Source organism: Phalacrocorax carbo, chromosome 10, assembly GCF_963921805.1.
Source record: "Phalacrocorax carbo chromosome 10, bPhaCar2.1, whole genome shotgun sequence".
In the NCBI taxonomy this organism is placed as follows: domain Eukaryota; kingdom Metazoa; phylum Chordata; class Aves; order Suliformes; family Phalacrocoracidae; genus Phalacrocorax; species Phalacrocorax carbo.
The window spans coordinates 18,200,796-18,223,603 of record NC_087522.1 but is presented as its reverse complement, the minus strand read 5'-3'; the positions used below and the strand labels follow the sequence as shown (position 1 = coordinate 18,223,603).

Here is a 22,808-nt window from a genome sequence, read left to right as displayed (position 1 = left end):
GGTGCTGCAGAAGTGGGAAGGTACCCCCTGAACAAAGTTCCTCCTTGCCAGGGACTCTTCTGCCTTTATCTGCTAATACTTGAATTAGTTTCTGGGGAGGAGCAATCCAGCAAGGCTTGTTTTTCTGGCTGCAGCACCAATACAGATGGATTGACAGCCTGTCCTATGGTATTAAGGTTCTTCTCATTCAAAGCCTGTCACTAGAGAAGCAAGAGCCTTCTTTGCTTAGAGTCACGATGTGGGAAGGAAAGGCATGGGGTCATGGCACTCAGCAGGGAATAACTGCACATGGTGCAAAAAGCTTTACCAGAGCCTTTGCAGGTCTGTCTTAGGAGTAGGGAAAAAGGCAGCAGCTGGAGCTTTGCTCCCAGTGACCGTGCTGGGAGGAAACCCATGGAGAGGATGGGTAAAAACCATTTCCCATCCTATTTATTTCCACTTTCCAATAACTTTTGCACATGGCTGATGGCACCAGCTCAGACCCAAATCATCGGCAAATGTGCCACTCACCAGAGGAGAGGTCAAAGGCCGGGAAAAACCCCACAAGCAGGAGCCACGGGCTGACCACAGGCCCCGCAGAGGGCAGTCAGGAAACCACAGGGACGGGAATGGCACCAGCATCCAGCCCTGCAGGGGTGGCAGACCCTGTGTGGTTCTGCTGCTGGGCTGCCACGAGCGCCCAGTGCTGCGGTGTCTGGCTGGCTCCGCTGAGCACCCATCCCAGCCAGCCTCGGGTTTCAGCGGGAAGCACAAGAACCCTCCACATGGCAGAGGCAAGGTCACCTCTGCTGCCTTTACCTCCTCTAGATCTGACAAACAAGCATTGCATTTAAAACATCCCCTCCAGGCTGGCAGCTGTGCTAGCATGGCCATTTTTGACAAGCACCTTCAGATTCCTGCCTTCAAGGGCCATAAGAGGAATGAAAGAGTTTCTACTTTATTATTAGAGTTTAATATGATCTTTGATACAGGAGAAGCAGCAGGAGCCAACATGCACAGTAATCAAAGTCCTCAGGGGCTCAAGAAAGATCACCAACAGCTCAACTCATGTAAGTAACTGCTCTCACAACAGCAATGCAGACATAGCTCTACGAGCCCATTGCCCTCTGTGCTGCCGCTCCATCGTGCCCCACCGTGTTCATTGCAGATACCAAACCAAAACACACCAGTCCGGAGGAGGGGACTGGTCTTTGTGTCTTTTGAGGAGTCAAGTCTCATATGTGACTGGAGTCTCCTATGCTTTGAAACTGGAAGGCTGCCCTAAATCTTATCACTGCGGACAGTCTGCAGAAAAGAGGGATCCTTCTGGAAGAGGCATTGGCTTTGACAGCAAGTCAGGAGATGAAGCTCAGATATTTGGCTGGAGTTTACCTGTTTCACAGAGCTGTGACCTCTGTCAGCCTACAGGTCTTTTCAATGCATGTGATGGATGTTTAGGCTAAAGATTTCCAATAGTGTAAGAGAAATCTTTTCAAACAAGTAGAAATGAAAGTCCCCATGAAGAAGGAGGTGCATCAGGCCTGGCTGGCCCTCGCAGACAGTGGAACAAAATCCCACTCAACTCCCTCACAGCAGTTCGCCTACAGAGATATTATGTCCTCCTGCACCTCTTCCTTTGGCAGGCCTCTGCATCTGAGCCACAGGAGCTGTCTGAGTCACTTCCTGATGAAGAGGAAGAGGAGGAAGGCTTCAATGTGCTATAGTTCATGCTCAAGACCCACCCCAGTTTGTTGTGTAGCACCTGCTTGAGTCCTGGTGGCAATGGTAGCACCTCCAGCGTGTCCACGTAGTCAGGCAGGAGCTGGCGCAGGCGGTAACAGCAGAGATACTGGAGGGATGTGCAACTGGCACAGGAGCGGATCACCTTCATGCTGCTCTTGGCCGCCGTCGAGCACACCATGGGGTAAAACTTCTTGTTCTGCAGCTTCGTAGCTGCAACCCCTGCCGGGGGACAGCATCAGGGAGGTTACATGTTAGTTATGACGAGGTGATCTCCCTCCTTCCAGCTACCCTGAACCTATTAACTACAGAGCTGGTGGAAAATGCTTGGAAAACAGCCTTTTGAAATCCCCATCTCTTAAACAACCAACATAACCTTCCCCCAAGTCTTCTACTTAGCCAGCATTTTCTCTGGCAGCCCTGCTGCAGCCAGACTCCGAGTTCAGGCAAAGCTGCGTTGCTCCCCCTCCCAACCCTGCTGCCTGCAGACGGCTTCCCTTGCTCTTACCAATGCACTTGCGGTTTTTGAAGAATGTTAGCGTTCCATGCCACGTGTCCAAATGCACTCCAATGATGGAGCCTTGGCCGAACCTCGAGGAGAAGTTTGTTTTGTCTCCCTTGTGATGCAATAGTCCTTAAAAGGAAAAACGGCATTTGGTGGAAAGCCTGCGCTCCACAAACTCATACCAGCTCCTACACTATGAGTTCCCAGTGGTACAGCCTCACTCAGTACCTAGAAAATCCCTCTGTTGCCTGACCCCTGCGCTTCCACCCCAAAGTGGGCACTGAAAAGGGGAAAGTTGAGGTTTTGCAATACCAGAGTGCAGGCAGCAGCATCAAAACCTCCAGTCAGTGATGTACAAACAGCAGTCCGGGCATGCTGAGCTTCATGCACCAGTTCTAAGGCATCTGCAAAACGCAGGCAAGGTGAGATGCTCCAAGAGCTGCAAGCATCCACTCCAGTTGCCACTAGTGAAGGGACTCGCAGCCCCAGTGGCATTTTTGGCCTCAATCCCCTTCAGATCGTTTAATGCTCAACCCCTTAGGACAACACTGATGCCTGCTGATGCCCTTCCAGCCATCCTGCCCTCTGCCACTGCCCTGCGCTACCTGTGTAGGAGAGTCCCCAGCTGTCCTCGTCCTTGCCCAACAGGCTGCAGAAGGTGTGGCGGTACTTGTCCAGATTCACATCAGATGTCCCAATTCCCACCATCTGGGATGCAAGGCCAGGAAGAAGAACACAAGCTTAGCATCTTTTCAAGCAACAAAACACAATCAAGACTCCACCTCTGGCTCTCCCCTCCTTCTGTTGGCACAGTCCAAAACACCCACAGGTTTTGCTGAAGCCAGGTCAGAGGTTTCAGGCTGGAGTTGAAGGCTCCCAGTTCCAATTTCCTCTCCTAAGTGGGGGGCCCAGCTGAACTGCTGGGGAAGCTTGCTGTCCTCTTCATAGAACCACAGAATGGTTTAGGTTGGAAGGGACCTTACAGATCATCTAGCCAAACACCCTGTCATGGGCAGGGACACCTTCCACTAGATCAGGTTGCTTCAAGCCCTGTCCAACCTGGCCTTGAACACTTCCAGAGGTGGGGCATCCACAGCTTCCCTGGGCAACCTGGTCCAGTGCCTCACCACCCTCATTGTAAAGAATTTCTTCCTTATGTCCAACCTAGATCTAGCCTCTGTCAGTTTAAAACCTTTACCCTTCGTCCTATCACTACACTCGCTGGTAAAGTGTCCCTCCCCATCTTTCGAGTAGGCCCCCTTTAGGTACTGAAAGGCTGCAATAATGTCTCCCTGGAGCCTTCTCTTCTCCAGGCTGAACAACCCCAACTCTCTCACCATGCCCTCACAGCAGAGGTGTTCCACCCTCTGACTATTTTTGTGGCCTCCCCTGGACCTGCTCCAACAGGTCCATGTCTGTCCTGTGCTGAGGACCCCAGAGCTGGACACAGTGCTGCAGAGGGGGGTCTCACCAGAGCAGAGTAGAGGGGGCAGAATCCCCTCCCCTCACCCTGCTGGCCATGCTGCTGGTGATGCAGCCCAGGATACGGCTGGCTTTCTGGGCTGTTAGCATACACTGCTGGGTCACGTCCAGGTTCTTGTCCCCCAGTACCCACGAGTCCTTCTCAGCAGGGCTGCTCTCAATGCCTTCATCCCCCAGCCTGTATTGATGCGGGGGGCTGCCCCGACCCAGGTGCAGGACCTTGCACTTGGCCTTGTTGAGCCTCCTGAGGTTCTCATAGGCCCCCCTCTCCAGCCTGTCTGTGTCCCTTTGGGTGGCATCCCGTCCCTTGGGAGTGTCAACCCCACTGCTCAGCTTGGTGTCATCTGCAAACGTGCTGCAGGTGCCCTCAATCCCACTGTCCCTGACAAAGACGTTAAGTAACAGTGGTCCCAGTGCAGACCCCTGAGGGACCTGCTTGTCACTGGTCTCCACCCAGCCATTGACTGCAACATGTGACCATCCAGCTAATTCCTTATCCACTGAGTGGTCCACTCATCAAATCCACAACTCTCCATTTTAGAGACAAGGATGTTGTGCAAAGCATTTGATACTGTCCCACACAAGTCCAGGTACATGACGTCAGTTGCTCTTCCAACATAGTATGTTACCAACGCTGTAACCCATCGTAGGTGGCCATCAAATCTGTCAGGCACAATTTTCCCTTAGTGAAGCCATTCTGGCTGCCACCAACCACCTCTCTGTTTTCCATGTGCCTTAGCAGAGTTTCCAGGAAGATCTGCTCTATGATCTTGCCAGGCACAGAGGCGAGACTGACTGGCCTGTAGTTCCCTGGATCTTCATTTTTCCCTTTTTAAAAATGGGAGTTATGTTTCCCCTTTTCCAGTCCCTAGGAACTTCACCAGACAGCCGCAGCTTTTCAGATGTGATGGATAGAGGCTTAGCAACTTCCATCTGCCAATTCCCTCAGGACTGTCAGATGCATCTCATCATGTCCCATGGACTTGTGCGCATTCAGGTTCCTCAGTCTCAAACTTGATCTTCTCCTGTGGTGGGCAGTACTGAGTTCTCCCAGGCCCTGTTCATAGAACCCTGGACATTTCTGCGTGCCCATAAGTGACTCTGCCCCACCTACCATGTCTGTGCCATAGACTGGGGAGGTCATCTTGATCTCCCAGAAGTGCTGCCCGTCTGCCAGCTCTTTGTTCCCCCGGATGGCAGCAGTGCCACAGCTGTACTCCATGTGGAAGTTCACCTTGCGGTTGTCACAGGTCAGCAGGGTGGCCGTCGACTTATTCAGGTCATCCCACACCCAGTCAAAATCTGTTTGGAAAACACAGAGGGGACAAGGATGGGCAGGGGCCCTCAGGGAGCCATCCCCAAGCCAAAGCGCAGACGGACATTTGTTTTGAAGCCTGTCACAGGTTTTGTTTTGGTTTGTTTTTTTAATACTGTTTAAGAGGGTAAATCCTAAGCTGTGCACACTGGGGAGTTGTTTGAGGCCTCAACTATTCTGCAGTGTCCCACCGGGGATGGTTCAGCACTCTAAAGCCAAAGCTGTCAGCATTAACCAGTTCCCATTTTGGCTACATGAGGCTCTGCAGACCTAGGAGGGGCCTCCTTTCTTCCTACACTTCTCATAGGCTCAAGGGGCAGCTCTGCTACACCACAGGCTTTCTCAGCCAGCCCAAGCCCACCCTCTGCTTACCACTCGCCTCCGCTCTGAGTGCGCCCTGCCACGCAGCCAGGCACCCTGCCAGCCCATACCAGGGATCAGCAGCAAGAGGGCTGTAACCACAAGGGCTGGTTTCACCTGTGGTCTCAGCTGGATTTGAAAGCAGTTCCCCAGAGGTAAACTCTGATGTGTTAACAAGTTCAGCACTTCGCCCTTGAAACATCACAGGAGGCACATGCTCATAATCTTCCTACAGTCTACGTGGCCTTGAGATGTAAACAAAGGAACACCGCAGGCTGGGGCAGAGATAAGGGACCCCGTGGAAAGCAAAGGATCCAAGCAGGGGCGCAGTCTGTGCCACCAGGCCAGGACTGCACCCACCTCAAACCCCAAAGGACTATGGCGGCCCTTTGCTGGGGAGCCCCTTCCTTACACTCGTCCTCCTCGCCACACTGGCAGTCCTTCACACGGTGGAGGGCATGCAGGCTGGAGCAGTAGGGCGCTTCGCTCTGGTTCTCGCAGTTGCAGTAGGACTCTCCGGTCACAGGTATGGCACTCGGGATGGAAGGTGAGAGGGAGGAAGACTCTGGCTCCGAATCTGAATCGCTGTGCTGCCAGGGAGAGTGGAGGAATGGTCACTACTGAATGCCCCCAGGCCCAGGGAGCTGGGGGCTGGCAGAGGTCTGTGAGGTCTGGCATGCCACAGAGCCATGCGGGGAGGTCTCTGGGCTTGTGGCAGAGCTGGTGGCAGCACGGCTGCATCGTGGCCCGGCCACGCAGGGAGGCGAGCGGCTGTGCTATTTGAATTACTCTGCTTTGGAACCTGGCTAGCATCTGCCTGTGCTACAGAGACCTCTCGGCACAGGGCACTGTACAATGTGGGTATGTTCTTTGTGCCTTCCAGGGGCAAGGACCTGTCACAGCAGGCAAGCAGCACGACAGCCCAAGTCTTTAACACATGTATTTTTAAGCAAACTCTGTGTTAAAGCTACAGTTTTCAACGGGCAGGTTCCGGCAAGTTGGAGACCCCGGCCAACACAAAGGCAACAAGAAACCAGAGCACACTGCTGAAAACCACTGCTCTGGAGAGCCTGGAAGCTGGCAGGGGAGAGAGGGAGGCAAATGAGACAAGGAGGAAAAGGGACAGGCAGGGGAGAGAGCAGAACAAAGGGGAACCAGTTCAGCACTGTGGCTGCAGCTTTTCATGCCAGCTCTGCAGACAGGCCCACAGGGAACCTATGGAAGGATTAAAAGGCTTTTGTTTACTTTCACACATGAACACAAAAACTTGTTTTACTATTCCCCAGCACCAAGAGACCAAAGTGTCCCTGCACTGGGTACTGTTAAGAGTCAAAGCCCTGTCTCACGCCCTGTGTTATGGGAGGCTTGGTGTCTCCTAAGGGAGTCTCTTACCACAGACTGCAGCGAGTTACTCTGGGTTTACATGCTGGTCAGGTGTACCTGCTCGCTATTCACCCCCACAGCAGACTTTTCAAGCAGTATTTAAAGACAAAAAGCCTTTCAACTCATGTTCTTTAACTGTGTAAAATGCTTTGGTTTTACTTATATACTGCCCACCCCTCCTTCTCCAGCCTGCATATTAAAAAGCTTGATTTCTGTCTTTCACTGGCCCTTCCTAACTACTGCTATCTAGAAATCCAGCCATTCCTGCTACTGCAGAAACACAAAACTACACTTACTGCAGACAAGAGGCTCATTTTCTAGAACAGTGACTGGGTTTGGACACCGTGCTCTGGCAGTAGCCTTGTAAGGCTTTAGCCCAGCCATGAAGCTCCAGGAGCAGTTCCTTGCGTCCCCACCACTGCACGGGGTACTGAACTGACACACTCCAGAACTTGGGAAAAGCATGAAGGTTTTCCTTCAGTGAAAGTCACTCCTCACACTGTTTTACTGACTGCTTTTCCTGCTGTGTTCCCATCTTCCAGCACACCTGTGCGTCCATGGCAGTGCAGCCCCTCAGGCCACTCTGATAAGGATAGGCCCTATTGTGCTGTTATCTTGATCATAACTTGAACATGAATTGTGACCAGAATGTAAAACATTGACCAAAGCAAATCATCTCGAGATCCTATAAATAGTGATCCAAAAGGGACACCTTTTGAGATCTCCAGGACCTCAGCATCTCCCCTTGGGCTGGGACACCTCTCAGGGTAGATTTTGCAAAGATTGAAGGATTGTCCGTTGACAATTTTGCTAGGACTCAAAGGCCTGACTTCACACGGTTCATGGGCGTGCACTGATGAATGCCAGTAAAAGTGAGTAATTCATGGAACTCATGAAAAGGGAAATTTTAATCACAGGTTAACCTCGGGGTGTGTGTATGCGATTTGACTATATATTATCCCTATTCAGACAAACTGTTGACCAAGTCTGAGACTAAGACTGGACCTAGCCGTGCCTAGACTTCTCTCTGAAATTAGTTTAGAAAGCAAGGGGGTCTATTCTGAACCTCATAACTCAACAGGAGGGTTCTCCTTATTCCTTGCAACCATGATCCCTCTGTGAATCATTCTAACTCAAGCGTAACTGAATTTTCTTTTGTGCACTTCTATGTAAGTAAGAGAGTGAACCTTGCTATTCTCAAATCTTTAACTATGTTAATTGTAAGAAATTCCATAAATTTCTGTTTTAAATTGGCTGACGGTGTTAAGAAATATACAGCCTAATACTGTGATCTATCTCAAAAAATATTAATAAATCTTAAATTGCTAACCAAAGCCCTGTAACAAATCACACTCGTGACAAATTGGTCTAGTCAGCAGTATCCACAAATCTGTATTTACGACAGTGCCTGGGCCAGGTTCAAGAGTGATGTGCACGTTACAGAGTGGGAAACATGACAGAATTTCAGTTCGAAGCTACCTGAGACTGTAACTTCATAGATCGAAGCAGCCCGGTTCCCACCACCACCACCAGCTGCACAAAGACCAGAAGTTAGCAAAGCCGCACAGCAAGCCAGTTTGGAGAACTGATCCAGTTTAAACAGGTATTTAGACTGCTACTTAAAGAAAAGAATATATAAAAAATATTGTATGTACTTTATATACCACACACATTACATGCTTAAAAAAGCATTTAGTTTAGTATGGATGAGCTCCCTAGCTCAGCTAACGACACAGCTGGGGAGCAGACTACGGGCAGCTTAGCCTTCCCTGTCTTGAGAAGATGTGCTGGAAGCTCCACACCTCACATTAGAGCTTGGAGGAGGCTTGTTAGGCGGCCTGTATATTTTATTAAGTCTTTTCTGATTTTGGCCAGTTCTGCCTGCTGAAGTCGTCACTGCTCAGTTACATGGACCTCGAGTAAGTGCCTGCTGCTGGCAGAGAGGAAAGCTTTCCCCCATATCACTTCAGAGCCACCCGAGCACCAGCCTACCTGTCCATCGGAGTCGTAGCCCCAGCCACGCGTGCTGGTGGCCAAGGCAACCGCCCGGGTGTCCACCTCACGCCGCACCCCGCTCAGGACGAAGTGCCAGGCCCTGCTGCTCCGCGTGCGCCGTGCCATGCTGTTCTGAGAGAGGTAAGCTGGGGGGCAAGGGAGAGGAGGTTACATGCAGCAGCCATGCCCTGCTTCCACACACCACTGATGGGGCTCTGCCCTCTGAAGCCACCTCCCCCAGGTCACCATAGCCCCGCAGGAACAGATCAGCACAAACCATGCCTGCACAGGCCCCATCAACGGATAATCTGGTGCAAAATAAGTTCATCCCGCATCATGAGCCTCTACAAACTTCAACCTCCTTCTTCATGCAGGGTCAACTTCTCCCCAAGCCCAGGTGCTGAACTGGCCCCCAGAAATGCTCTCAAGACCCAGCAGCAGCAGCTGCCCCATCTGCAGCACATGGATCCAGCATCTGCCTCTCACCGCTGGCCTGGGGAGCGTCAGCATAGTCAGCCACAGAGGCATAGCCTCCCCAGCGGCTCGTCACCCTCCAGCAGCTGCCTGGGCTCTGGCCATGCTGCTCAGCCACCTGCACCACCATGACCACAGCCCTGGCCACCAGGGCCACTGCTGCACCCCTGCACAGCTGAGCTGTGTGTCTATCTGTGGGGAAGACTGTTCACCTCTGAGCAACTGCCCACTGAAAGACTTTGCTCTCAGCTTTTAGGGTGGGGCAGAGACCACTTTCTTGCTCACTGAAGGGAAACTGGCCTTTTCACAGACCTGTCCCGACTTGCCTCAAGGGCAACAGACAGAAGCGAAGCAGCTGCCTGTCTCCTGACTCAAGCAGGGATGTTATTCAGAGACAGATTTCCATGGGCTCCTTTCCTGCGTACCGCCTGACAGACCACACCAGCTCCCAGCCACCCCACAGAAGCGTTGCACTGGATGTGACAGGGGAACCTCAACACCCAACCTCATCTCTCCTGAGAAAACAACTCCCCTCCAAGAGGCACCCGCAGGATTGTAACCCCTCTCTCACCCCTTGAACTCCGTCCCACTGTTCAGCCCCTGTGGCTGCCTCCGTGCCACAGACACCCACACCCGCTCCAGCACTTCCCCGATGTGCTGCAGGTCAGCCCTGAGCACAGGCAAATCCTGCAAGCATGCGGCAGGTCAGCCCTGTCTTCCTGCACCTCAGTCCCCTGGAAAAGCAGGGCAGGCCGAGCCACAGCTAGTTGTGCAGGTGCCCACGGATATTCTGCAGATCTCTGGGCACCTCACCCACCGAGACCGGGAGACTCTGGCTTCTGCCACGCACAGCCACACTGTGAAAGCACTTAAAACCACGCCAGAGCCTCCCTTCTCCGGCTCTGAAGAGCACCCACAGCTGCCAAATGCAACAGTTCTTCTCCCCCAGCACCTGGCCGCGGTCGGGGCTTACGGGGCAGTCGGGACGGCGCGGCGGCTGCCCCAATACCGGCTCCGGGGACAGAGCCCGTCCCTCCCCCAGAGGGGACTGAGGGCTGCTGAGGCCTTTTCGCGGACCCCCGCGCTGCGGCCCAAGCGCTGACCTGCGCGGGGAGCCCGGGGCGCTGCCACAGGCCTTCCCGCAGGCCTTCCCACCGCCCCGGCAACGCTCCCGGCCGGGGCCGGGCGGCTCCGGTACCGGAGCCCCGGCTGTCCCGCGTAGCTGAGGCGCGCCGAACCGGCCCGGCCCGGGCCAGGCCAGGCCGGGCCGCCGCGCTTGGGCCGCACGGCCCGGCCCGACCCACACCAGGCCAAGCCTTGGCCCTCAGCTCCCACTCACTCCCCGGCCCCGTTCCCGGTCCCGATCGGTTCCGGCCCACCTTCCCGGCCCAGCCCGGCTCTACCACCGCGCTCTGACCTACTTTCATCCCCCGGGACATAAACAATCCTCTCTTGATACCGCCCCTCAAGCGCCCACTGGCTACTTCTGCACCGCTTCCCCTCGCTGTTGGCTAAGCGTCCCGTCGGTCACAGCTGAGAGAGAAGGGTAGGGGTGGTTCCTGAGGGAAGCGTGGCACTACTGGCTGTGTGGTGCGTCAATCCTCGGGGAGCCGCGCCATTGGGCTGTCACTGAGGAGGGCCAGGGAGCGTCGCGGAGGGAAAACACCAAACTCATTGGCTGGCGGTAGGGGGAGCCGGAGGTTTGGATTGGCTGCCGCGCCTGGGGGAACAGGTTCCCGGCGAGCGCGGGGCTCGTGATTGGGAGTGGTGCCTGCCAGTTTGTGGGGGCGGGGCTTTAACCCGACGGAAGGCGGAAGCGGGTGGCGCCGGACGGCAACATGGAGGAGGCGGTGGGGGGTGAGCGGTGGCGGCATCATCATCCTCCTGGGGTGACTGTGCCTGACGGGGGCTCTATCTCGGCTCCCGGGGGACATCCCGTCCCACCCCCAGGGTTGATTGAACCTGGCGCGGAGAGCCCCGGGTCATCTGGCCGGCCGCCGTGGTGCTGGGGCTCGGTTCCTGGTGGGGGGAGCTCTGGGGTGACCGGGGCCCCGAGGCAGTTAGGGCCGTGTTACTTGGGGTTGCTCTAAGCCTGGCCGGAGGCCCGGGCCTGGCTCCCGCTGCGGGGAGCGCCGAGCGACCGGGCATGGCGCGGGACTGCCGGTGCCACCGGGCCGATCACCAGGGAGCGCCGAGCAACCGGGGTCCGTCTCTCCTCTCCCCGACACCCCCTTCTTTCCCCGCTCCCTGTTACCGGGGCCAAGCGCCGTTACCGTCGGTGGAGGTGCGGATGAGGTCCGCCATGGTGTGCACGGGCTCCATGCCGCCGGTGCCGGTGTGGTGCCAGTGCTGGTCCCGGTGCCGGTATGGTGCCGGAGCAGCACGGGGCGGGCCGGGCCTGCTGCGGTGAGTCACTGTCCGGCCGTGACGGGGCACCCGGGAACGCGGGCCAGGGTAGGTGGCTTTGGCTCGGCTGCAGCCAGAGCGCCCAGTCCGATCTGACACCGACCCTTCCCCACTCTTGGCCCTGCATTGACGGGCTGTGGCAGCTGAGCCCAAAGCAGAGGCTGGAGCGATGCTGGTAACACAGCAAGGAATGGCGCAAAGGCTGGAGAGGAGCACAGGACCACGTAGTGGCAAGCCCTGTGCTATGGAGGAGGGAAACGCCAAGGGCCTGACCTCACCAATGGCCTCCAAGCCGATGATGTAGGCGCAGCCTGACACAGCCCTGCGGGTGTTTATTGCTTTGCCTGATTGCCACTTAGGTCATCAGGACAAAGCCTACTCCATGCAGAATGTTTACTGCTGTCGCTCATGATGTCCCTTTTCTGATGGCAAAAGGGCTCTTTTCTCTTTTCTCCCTCCCCCTCACACTTAAAACAGACTTGTTGGACCAGTGACAACCACCATCACCCTCAGCAGGGATCTGTGTCCCTGTGCTGACCGGTCATGTGTTGTTGTCTTGCATCAGGACAGACTATGATGCCTCATTGCCTTTCTTGTTAGAGACTCTGATACCTTGTTATCATTCCTCCCAGAGAGAAGCAACCTGGCTGGGGTGCGGCACATCCTGCTGGTGCTCTCTGGGAAGGGTGGTGTGGGGAAGAGCACCATCTCCACAGAGCTGGCTCTGTCACTGCGGCACTCTGGGAAGAAGGTGAGTGAGGGTCTGTGGGATGCTGAGCTCTGTCTTTTCCTTCCCAACCTCCAGCTGGGCTGAGTTTTGCTCGTCCTTTCGCATGTGTTCTGTGCTGGAAGTGTATGGAGTCTCTGTGTGGAAATGCTGTTTGAGAGCAGCTGAAGTGATTCTTTTTTGTGTTCACTTGATCATAGAATCATTAAAGTTGGAAAAGACCTCTAAGATCATCAAGTCCAACTGTCAACCCAACACCCCCATGCCTCCTAAACCATGTCCCCAAGTGCCATGTCTACATGTTTTTTGAACACCTCCAGGGATGGTGACTCCATCACCTCTCTGGGCAGCCTGTTCCAGTGCCTGACCACTCTTTCAGGAAAGACATTGTTCCTAATCTCCCATCTAAACATCCCCTGACACAACTTGAGGCCATTTTCTCTCGTCCTATCACTAGTGACCTGGGAGAAGAGACGGACCCCCACCTCACTACAACCTCCTTTCAGGTGGTTGCAGAGAGCAATAAGGTCTCCCCTCAGCCTCCCTTTCTCCAGGCTAAACACCCCCAGCTCCCACAGCTGCTCCTCATCAGACTTGTTCTCCAGACCCTTCCCCAGCTTCAGGCCCTTCTCTGGTCACGCTCCAGCACCTCAATGTCCTTTTTGTCCTGAGGGGCCCAAAACTGCACACAGTACTCGAGGTGCGGCCTTGCCAGTGCCGAGTACAGGGGCACAATCACCTCCCTGCTCCTGGTAGCCACACTATTCCTGATCCAAGCCAGGATGCTGTTGGCCATCTGGGCATGCTGCTGGCTCATGATCAGCCAGCTGTCAGCCAGCACCCCCACTCTTTCCCAAGCCTGTAGCATTGCATGGGGTTGTTGTAACCCAAGTGCAGGACCTGGCCCAAGCCTTGCTGAACCCCATACAATTAGTCTCAGCCCATTGATCCAGCCTGTCCAGATCCCTCTGCAGAGCCTTCCTACCCTGCAACTTACCCTTCTACTCCTGCCCAGCTTGATGTCATCGGCAACCTTACTGAAGGTACACTCGGTCCCCTCATCCATGTCATTGATAAAGATAGTAAACAGAACTGGCCCCAACACTGAGCCCTTGGGAACGCCACTTGAGACTGGCCACCAGCTGGATTTAGCTCCATTCACCACAACTGTCTGGGCTTAGCCTTCCAGGCAGTTTTTTACCCAGTGAAGAGTGTCCAAGCCATGAGCCACCAGCTTTTCTAGGAAGATGCTGTGGGTGACAGTGTGAAAAGCTTTACTAAAGTCCAGGTAGATCCAGCACGGGCAACTGCAGTTCATTTCCCTTTCATCCAAGAGACTAAAATTACCCAAGATTTGTTGTTGGTTTTGAAACTGAGGCACTGAGAAATTGCTAGTTTGTAGTATAACACATCACTCCATTTGTGAACTGAAGTGGGTGAGCTGAGGGACAGTGTTATGATGGGGACAAAGGGGAACTGTGAGCATGCGACAGGCTGAATTCCCCAAGGATTTATTTTTTTTAAAAGGTTCTGTGCAGCCAGTGCCAGTGGGATCCTGATAGGTGACTGGCATAAAGATCTCCCCAAAGTTCCTGGGGAATGCCCAGGAGGTGTTCCTCAGAGGGATGGTGACCAGGAGGGCAGTCAAACTTTAATGCAGTTCTTTGAACCTGTATTTCAAATCTGGTGGCTGAGCTTGGAGTCTGTTCTGCAAAGCGCTGTAAGCAGCCAAAATTTGGGTGCTGCCTCCCCCTGCCCAGGGAAGGCAGCGCGGCCAGGTGCTGCCGCTGTGCTTAGCTCTGAAGGGCTCTGCCTCATCACCTGCAGGTGGGGATCCTGGATGTGGACCTGTGTGGCCCCAGCATACCCCGTATGTTCAGGGTGCAGGACAGTGACGTGCACCAGTGCGACAGCGGCTGGGTCCCCGTCTTTGTGGACCAAGACAAGAGCATCTCGCTCATGTCCATTGGCTTCCTGCTCGAGAAGCCGGATGATGCTGTGGTGTGGAGAGGACCCAAGAAAAATGGTACAGTTGGTTTTTGCTGTTTGTGGCTGCCTTCTGGTGCTAGGAACCTTCTGCAAACCCTCCTGGAGGTGGTGGTTGTTCCTGGGGGAGGCCAGGCTTTTCTGGGCAGGTCATTCCTTGGAGCAGTCCTGGTCTGCAGCAGTGGGTTCAGGTCACTTGGATGGGGAGAGTGCAGTTTGTGTTGTGCTGACAGATAGCCCTGCTGTCTCTCACCCAGGGTGCCTCCCAACCCCTGCCCTGCTTGGCCCACAGCTCCCAGGGTACCTGCTGAAATCTGCTGGTTTTTTTTTTTTTCCTGCCGCTTTTATTTCCATAGCTTTGATCAAACAATTTGTTGCTGATGTGGCATGGGGGGATCTGGACTTTCTCATCGTGGACACGCCGCCGGGTACGTCTGACGAGCACATCTCCACAGTGGAGGCCTTGCGGCCCTACAAGCCGCTTGGAGCAATCCTCGTCACAACACCCCAGGTAGGGCAGCCGGCTGGGGCTGAACTGGAGTTCCTGGGCAGGCTTCTGCCTCTGAGCATGGTTTGGGGGGGAATATGCACTCCAAGGTGAGTGTTTGCACAGGCCTGTCTCTGGCTGCTTGTTCAACACATCTGCCTCTTTTTTGATGCATGCCTGCTCCAAACTCACGGACCGTCTGGAATAACGGATACCCCTAACCTCGCCTGGTCTCCCCACAGGCCGTGGCTGTAGGAGATGTAAGGCGAGAGCTGACATTCTGTAAGAAGACAGGCTTACGAGTTCTCGGCATTGTGGAGAATATGAGCGGCTTCGTCTGCCCGCACTGTTCGGTGAGTTTCTTGGGACGGCTAGGCTGTTGCGGGTTCTCATTTGTGACAGGGTGTTGTAAGATGCAGTGTCTTGGGTGGAAAATTGACAAATGCCATGAGGGGAATGCTGTGATCTGGGGAGACAAGAAGCTGCCAGCTGCTATATGTCAGCTTTGGAAGAAGCCACTGGCTCTGGTTTCCTAAAGAGAGCTGTGGGAGGGCAGGGGCAAAGGCAGTACCCTGAGCTGAAAGGTGGAGAGGAGCTGGCTCTCCCCACATGTGGGCAGTGCCTGCCCTGTCACACAGGGCTCTGGAGTTTATGACTCACTGCTTCTGCTCTTCCTCCTTCAGGAGTGCACAAACATCTTTTCCAAAGGAGGAGGTGAGGAGCTGGCCAGGTATGCTGGGGTCCCCTTCCTTGGTGAGTGGCCTCTTGAGCAGAGCTGTCCATGGTCAGAAGTGATATATCTGTGGTGCTGTGGGAGTGCTTGAGCAGAGGGATGCAGTGTCACGGGGGCAGGCAGCCTGGGCTCTGGGGCCCTGTGAGTCCCTGCTGTCCTGACAGAGGCGCGCTGTCATTCTTGCTTTGCTTCTCTGCTATCCAGACTGGTCAGAGTGGATATCTGTCCCTGCTGGGGAAGAGGTGGTGATGATCAGCAGCCTGCTCTGGCTGCTGACACTGTGGTGACAAAGTAAGCAAGCCTGGAGCTGCACAGAGCCGTCCTGAAATGCCCTGGAGCCTCCCTGAGAAATGGGAGCTAAGGGCTGGCTGGCAGAGCCCTGCCCTCCAGACGAGGGTGGGATCAGGGTGGGAGCGTGTCTCTCACAAAGCACTGTGGCAGGCTCTTGGACCCAGAGGGGGCAGTTGCTGGTGACAAGTAGCTCGTAGAGAGCTCAGTGAGGGTAGTGGTTGCCCTCTTTCTTACAGCTTCCCCCAGAGATGACTCTGGCAGGGTATTTCTTCAATATCCTGACTCCAGCCCTTTGCCTTACAAGGAGCAAGCAGTCACTGTCCCGATCCCCCCTATCCCACAGGCTGTGTTCCCCTGGACCCCCAACTCAGCCAGAGCTTGGAGGAAGGCAGAGACTTCATCCAAGAGTTTCCCAAGAGCTCTGCCTTCCCTGCCTTGGCTCAAATCACCCAGCAGATCTTGGATGGTACGTCACAGCGAAGCTCCTGAGAAGGGTAGAGACCTGGACTCTTGCTGGCAGAGCCACTGGCTTGGCAGCACGACCAGCAGCCCGTGCCAGCAGGGAAGTGGGATGCAGATAAAACTGTCTCAGTGGAGAGTGACAGGGGAGGGGGAGCACAGCATTGGTGCCACTCGCAGCGGTCCAAAAAGGGAAGCACTGCTTCATCCCCCTGGATCTGAAGAGACCCTGCACACAGCAGCAGCCTGCTTCTTGCCTTCTCACCGTGGGGGTGCTCTGCCCAGATTGGTACCATTGCTTCTAGCCCTACACACGCAGCACCATCCTCTGCAGCCAGCCATTGTACAGGTGCCTGGGGACCTCAGCTTGTGTCCGCAGCCTCTCATATGCTGCGGTGCTTCCAATGCAGCTACAGTGGCAAACATCATCAGCTGTTCTTCCCTCAATGAACCCAAAGGGCACCGATCGTCTGGATCGTGGCTCCATGAGCTGCTGCCTTCTCCCACCGCTTTCCTTGCGTGATGGATTATATGGTACTTGGTTCAGTGGCTGGTGAGTTCCTGCTGGATGCTCCAATGTGGACCCAAGCAAGGCCACCTTGCCCTGAAGTCTTGGATCACTGGTTCCTGATGGGCTGATGAGGGCACAGCATGTGATTCGCGTGAGAAAATGTCTTTAAAGGGGTCTGCCAGCCATCTGAGGGCTGCATCCCACTGTGCTGGCTTTTTTGGTCTGCTGGGGATTATTGTGACTCAGGAATGTTTTTAAAGGTTCCAGGCAGTAAACACTTTCTTTAAAATCCAAGTCTGACTTATGTTTTTTCCATGGCTTCAGGCCTCATTGTAGCTGTGAGTCTTTGTATTATGAGCACTTCACATATATCTAGGTATTTCCTGCTCTTCCCCAGTTTCCTTGCTTTCCCTTTCCCCAGTTCATCTAAATCTTTCCTCCTTCCATACCAACTTTGATATCAAGCCAGTTCCTTATCTTGCTGACAGCTGGCCGTGGCAGCCCTTTGTGGGATGCTTTGCCAGGGGTGTTCTCCATGCCCCTGCCACATGTGGGGCTCCTCTGTGTCCCTGGGTGGTTCCTGCCTCGTTGCTCTAAGCGTTCTTTTCCTTTGGATTTCTTTCCAAGGCCCCAGAGCTGCTGCTCCCCAGGGACCTGCCCTCTTGCAGGCTCAAATTAAGGTGGGGGAGCAAATGAAGCGCGTGTCCTTGCATCTTATCTCCCTCCCTCCTGGACTCTGAGCCCCTCCTGCCTGGGTGCCGTCTCCATCCTTCGGACTCACCCTTGCAGTGCTGTTTCTGGGAAGCAGGGGGAAATCTCAGATTTCTACTAACAAAAGTGGATTATAGCCGGGTTGACTGGAGGAGAGCAGGAGGAGCATCTGTCCCTGCTCCTGCTGCACCCACAGCAGGGACTCGCACCTGACCAGGTTTCCAGGAATATTTTGTCTGACCTTTGGTCACTTATCTGGGGTTTGGAGAGCCGGGTGGTGGCGCTGGAGTCTAACTGGGCTGTTGGCTTGTGCAGGGTGGCCGGCCACTTCTCACTCCCTCCCTGGGCACGTGCCACCCACCCGGGGCTTGCAGAAAACTTGCTGCAAACTCCTCCAGCACCTTGGGGAGCCTGCGCTCCTCGCTCTGCATCTGCAAGCCCCGAGGGGCTCTGATAAGAAACCCCAGCTGGGTGCGGCACGTGCTTTGGAAAAACATACTTACAAGATGGGTTGCGATAGCTCCAAAGGTTTATTTGTCTGCTACGATTTATCAGGTAGGTGACGTGTGCGGCTTTCTACACCCTGCCTGCACCTGCTAGTGCAAGGAATGATTAAAGCAAGTTGTCTGCCCCCTTCCCTAAACCGGCTGGGGAGCTCAGGGCAGGGCTTTTAGGCTTTCTCAGCTGCTCCATGGCATGAAGATGCTTTGCTTTGTCCCACTGATGAGTCCTGGCCCTGGCAGGGATGGTGCTTGCCATGGGGAGGGCTCTGGGCTGGGGGTGCAGCTTCGTCCTATCCCAGAGGCTCAGAAATGTTTTTGTTCCTGAGAGGAGCTGGGAGTGACCACGCTAACCCAGGGGCTGTTATTTAAATATTAAAGGACTGAAATATTTCAGTTTGAAGCCAGCAAAGCCCATCTGGGGAGCTGGTGCCCATCTCCCCCTGCCAATGGCCAGGGTCATGGTCCAGCACTGTGTGGGCACAGCTCCTTGCTGCTGCCCAGGGAGCTGGCAGCGGCAAAGCTGGGCTAAACTGGGGTGGCTTTGGAGCTGGAGCTCCTGCTGCTGCCCCAGGGAGCCCAGGATGGGGCTGGGGAGGAGGCAGGCAAGGGTCTGTAGTGCGTCCCCCCAGGAAGGGCTGGCACGCATCAGCAGTGAGCAAAGCTGTCCTCGGTGGTGTCACGGAGGTCCAGGCCTGCCACGGCTGGGGGGTGGAGGCAGGTGAGGTTGTTGTAGGTGTAGATGGGGACGTGGGCATCGTCCCCCTCAGCCATGGACTGCACAAAGCGTGGGACCACCACAGGGTGCTGCAGGGAGAAGTCCCTCAGGCCTTTCAGGGAGCAGTTGCAATGCCAGTTGTTGCCCCCCAGCCACAGCTGCTCCAGAGCAGAGGAGGTGCATAGAAATCCCACCGAAAAGGTTTCCAGTGAGTTGTTCCTCAGGCTGAGATACCGCAGGTTGGCTAGGGGGGAGATTATGGTGTTGTCTAGCGTCTCCAGCTGGTTATGGGAGAGGTCAAGCCAGAAGAGTCTCTGGAGTGGGCTGAATGTGTCCTGGGAAATCTCCAGGAGCTGGTTGGAGGAGAGGAAAAGGTACTCCAGGTTGCTCAGACCCACAAAGAGCTGGGGTGAGAGGTGGCTCAGCCTGTTGTGCTTCAGGTCGAGCTCCAGGAGCTCATGCAGTTCACTGAAGCTTTGGTCCTCGATGATGGCAATAGCATTATGCTGCAAGAAGAGCCGCCGCAGGCTGGAGAGACTGGAGAATGTGTTTGCCTGGATCCTGCTGAGGCAGCTGTGCTCCAGGTGGAGGCTGTGCAACTTGGTGACCCCCTTGAAGACATAGTCAGGGAGGATCTTGATGCAGTTTGCAGATAAGTGCATCACCGCCACATTGTACAGCCCCAGGAATGCCCCAACCCTGATGTCTTGTAGCTGGTTGTTGTTGAGGCTGAGGACCTCCAGCTGGCCCAGCCCATCGAAGGTCCTTTCTACCAGGCTCCGGATCCTGTTGTGCCCCAGCTGCAGCTCCTCCAGGAACTGGAGGTCTTTGAAAGTCCTGGGCCTCAGGCTGGTGATGGAGTTGGTGGACAAGCGTAGGACGTGCAGGCTCAGGAGGCCCAGAAATGTGTCCTCAAACAGCGAGACAAGCCGGTTGTGGGAGAGATCCAGCCACCGGAGGGACTTCATGCCCATAAAGGCACGGGGTGCAATGGCATTGATCTGGTTGTGGTTCAGGTACAGCTTCTGTAGCTTCTGCAGCTTGATGAAGATGTTGATCTTGATGCCTTTGAGTGCATTGCCACTCAGGTCCAGCTCCTTCAGCTCAGTAAGGCTGCAGAAGAGCTGGTGCTGGAGGTAGGGGAGCTTGTTCCCGGCCAGGATCAGCTCCCTCAAGTTGGGCAAGTCATGGAAGATCTTGTCAGGCAGGACCACAAGTGAGTTCCAGCCCAGGTTCAGATACCAGAGGTTGGAAAGCCCGGCAAACAGCCCTTCCTCCACCTTACTGAAGTAGTTGTTGTTGAGGCTGAGGGAGATGAGGTTCTGGGTGTGCAGGAAGGTGTGGGGAGCCAAGTGCTTGAGGCGGTTGCGTTCAAGGTGAAGGTGGTAGAGGCTCCGCAGCCCGTGGAAGGCGTGCTGCTCCACGGCAGCCAGCTGGCTGCTCTGCAGGTCCAGAAAGTCCAGGGCTGAGAGGTTCCGGAAGGCAGCAGCTGGCAGCAGGGTGAAGTTATTGCCATCCAGCCAAAGGGCTTTGGCGTTGGGGGGGACATCCTCAGGCAGGTGTGTCAGGTTGCGGGCGCTGCAGAAGACATTGAGCTCCTCACTGTAGTCATCCAAGCTGCAGGCACAATGGCTGGGGCAGCGTGGTGGGTCCGTGTCCCCCTGGTCCTTCGGGCTGACCCCCCCGGGCGGCTGGGAAGCAGTGGCCAGCAGCAGGGCCAGGGGGAGCAGGAGGGTGATGCCTGCTGCAAGGCACAGAGGAAAAGGGACACCATCAGCACGGGGTGATGGCTGCCCTAGGGGACCCCCTGGGAACACCCCTGGGTGCCTGCACTGCTGGGGGATGCAGCAGAGGGCTGGGGAGGGGTCAGTCCCAGCTCATTGCACACACTGGGCAGCTGCAGGATACTTCAGAGGTTGGATCTCCCCTTGGGAGAGCGTGTGGAACTGTCCCCCACTCCTGCCGCAGCTCGGACCCCTCGGGTGCCCAGACCCCCAGAATTCATCCCTTTATATATTGCAGCTGCAGCTTATCCCTTTTCTGGGGAAAGGTCCCCGGTCCCCTCTCCTCCTTCGTCCTCAGCTGTGCCCCCCATTAACTTGCTCATCCTCGGAGCAGGGGGGTCTCAGTGCTGCAGTCCCTGTCCAGGTTTTGGCTCAGCCCAAGCACCTGCAAGCACCCTGGGCAGCACGGGGGCTCCCAGAATGTGTTATTAGCAGTGGAGGGGGGTGAAAAGCTAAGGGTGATTTGTGTGCAAAACCCCAGCAGAGTTTTAGTGTCTCCTCCCCAAGCCCCTGCCCTGCCTGTCCCTCCTGGGCTGGGGAAGCGGGCAGGTTCCCCTGCCTTACCTTTGCCTGTGCTCATGGTGGCGGGCAGGGCAGTGCTCTCTCTCTTCGGCCCCGCTGCCGACTGCGCAGGGATGGATGGAGCAACCACCTTGACGCCTGTCCAGCCGCCCGCCCGGCCAGGCTTAACCCCACCACTGCTGGGACGGGACGTGGGCTCAGCCCCTGGGACAGCATGGCTGGGGTGAGCATCACCCAGGGTGGCCTCCTTGCTTCTCCCTCCCAGTCTGTATCTGCCTCGGTGGCAGCTCGGGGAGGAGGGGATGGAAGGAGATGCCCAGGAGGACAGGCAGGGAGGGTGGTCCTGCTGGAGATGGGGTTTACGCGGGCAGTGAGTACGCAGGGATGGATGGAGCAGCTTCACAGGATGCTGGAGGGTTCTGAGCAGTGGCACTGACCCTTCCCTGGGTGCCTGCTCTGCTGGGGATGCCCTGGGGTAAGCCCTGGCAGCAGGTCCTCATGCTGTATTGGCACCTGAAAAAACACACACTGGAGCTTGCGGCATCCATATTGCACAGGGGATTAGAGGTGTGGGGATTACCCTTGCCAGGAGATGGGCTGAAACGTCTGAGGTTTTATGGTGATGCGAGTGGGAAATGAGTTGGGAAATGAGTTGGAAAATGAGGAAAAGCTCTTCTCTATGTGGCAGTAAAAGTCTTGGGGCTGATCCCACAGACCTATCCTGTGGGTATATCTGCCTCGCAGGTGGAGATGGTGGTGGGAGCACTGCTTGGCTCAGTGCTTTTGTGCCTCAGGGGAAGCAGAGAGCAAAGCTCAGGTCCCACCGGCGAGGCGACAACTGCGAGGGTCCCCTGGCTCTCGGCTCCTCCACCAGCCCCACATACAGTGGGATGATGGCAGATGATGCTCTGGGGCTGGCAGATCACACTCTCAACCTGGCAGTTCATCAAAACCACTGTGGGAAGGCTGGTGACCTCGTTCTGTGTCCCAGGTCATTTCCCCACCAGTGTCCAACACGGCTTCTGCAGAACCTTTTACCAGTTTCCAGGAAAGAAAAAATAAATAAAAAGCCACTTCTGCCCCAGTGAGAGGAGCCCTGCAGGCCAGTGGCTGCCAGATGGAAAAGTCATGGCTAACCCTTCCTGATTTCCTGGTAGCCCCGTTTCTCCTTGAAGATCCACCAGGATGGGGCTGACACCATTCGCATCCACGCCTCTGGGAACAGGTGTCTCCTACCAGTGCTGCTCTTCCCATCCCTGTTTACCCCCATGCTGGTCTATGAGGTGGAGATGGAGCAGGGATGCTCTCCACCACCAGCCCCACGCCACAGGCATCCCCTTCATGCTCCAACCTCACCCATCCCCATGGGAACCTGCATCTCCCCCAGCTCCCCAGGGCACAGCTCAGCTCTTCACCACTAAACTCAGGTGGTTTTAAGCAACCTTCTCACGAGCCAAAGCAAGACCGTGCTCACAGGAAGAGGCATCAGAGTGAGACAGCCAGGCTCCAGCCTTGCAGCCCAAGTTTCCCACAAGCACTGTTTTCTCCCTTTCTTTTTGGCCCCAAGTGGTGCTCTCCTCCCCCTCTATTTTTAATCCTCTCTTCTGGGAAATTATAGATCAGAAGGGAGAAATGAGAGATGGAAACACACGCACCCACTAATAGGCGCTAAGCACATATTGACACAAGGCGTAATCAATCTGGAAGCTAAAAAGAGCTGAACCAGCATGGCCGGCCAGC

General features: G+C 55.4%; 3 protein-coding genes across 6 annotated transcripts; 1 reads left to right on the top strand and 2 right to left on the bottom strand.

The window, feature by feature from the left end:
* Positions 1-86: 86 nt before the first annotated feature.
* SPSB3 (splA/ryanodine receptor domain and SOCS box containing 3) lies at positions 87-10,847 on the bottom strand. Of its 3 annotated transcripts, none has more exons than XM_064462172.1 (8): positions 10,613-10,633; positions 8,757-8,905; positions 8,244-8,297; positions 5,794-5,971; positions 4,821-5,008; positions 2,830-2,932; positions 2,228-2,353; positions 87-1,941 (listed from the first exon to the last, which is right to left on the bottom strand). In XM_064462172.1, the coding sequence occupies exons 2-8, from the start codon at positions 8,883-8,885 to the stop codon at positions 1,592-1,594; spliced, it is 1,128 nt and encodes a 375-aa protein (XP_064318242.1). In that variant the 5' UTR covers positions 8,886-8,905; positions 10,613-10,633; the 3' UTR covers positions 87-1,591. The 3 variants fall into 3 exon arrangements, with proteins under 3 accessions (XP_064318242.1, XP_064318241.1, XP_064318240.1); XM_064462171.1 differs by lacking the exon at positions 10,613-10,633 and adding an exon at positions 10,655-10,847 and having other exon boundaries at positions 88-1,941; XM_064462170.1 differs by lacking the exons at positions 8,244-8,297; positions 10,613-10,633 and having other exon boundaries at positions 145-1,941.
* Positions 10,848-11,021: 174 nt separating this feature from the next.
* NUBP2 (NUBP iron-sulfur cluster assembly factor 2, cytosolic) lies at positions 11,022-17,127 on the top strand. Of its 2 annotated transcripts, none has more exons than XM_064462174.1 (7): positions 11,022-11,090; positions 12,272-12,390; positions 14,194-14,392; positions 14,709-14,863; positions 15,082-15,192; positions 15,523-15,592; positions 16,207-17,127. In XM_064462174.1, the coding sequence occupies exons 1-7, from the start codon at positions 11,072-11,074 to the stop codon at positions 16,350-16,352; spliced, it is 819 nt and encodes a 272-aa protein (XP_064318244.1). In that variant the 5' UTR covers positions 11,022-11,071; the 3' UTR covers positions 16,353-17,127. The 2 variants fall into 2 exon arrangements, with proteins under 2 accessions (XP_064318244.1, XP_064318243.1); XM_064462173.1 differs by lacking the exon at positions 11,022-11,090 and adding an exon at positions 11,097-11,437.
* A 1,445-nt stretch (positions 17,128-18,572) lies between these two features.
* Positions 18,573-21,126, bottom strand: IGFALS (insulin like growth factor binding protein acid labile subunit). The gene is made up of 2 exons (XM_009502172.2): positions 21,111-21,126; positions 18,573-20,506 (listed from the first exon to the last, which is right to left on the bottom strand). The coding sequence occupies exons 1-2, from the start codon at positions 21,124-21,126 to the stop codon at positions 18,693-18,695; spliced, it is 1,830 nt and encodes a 609-aa protein (XP_009500467.2). The 3' UTR covers positions 18,573-18,692.
* Positions 21,127-22,808: the final 1,682 nt, after the last annotated feature.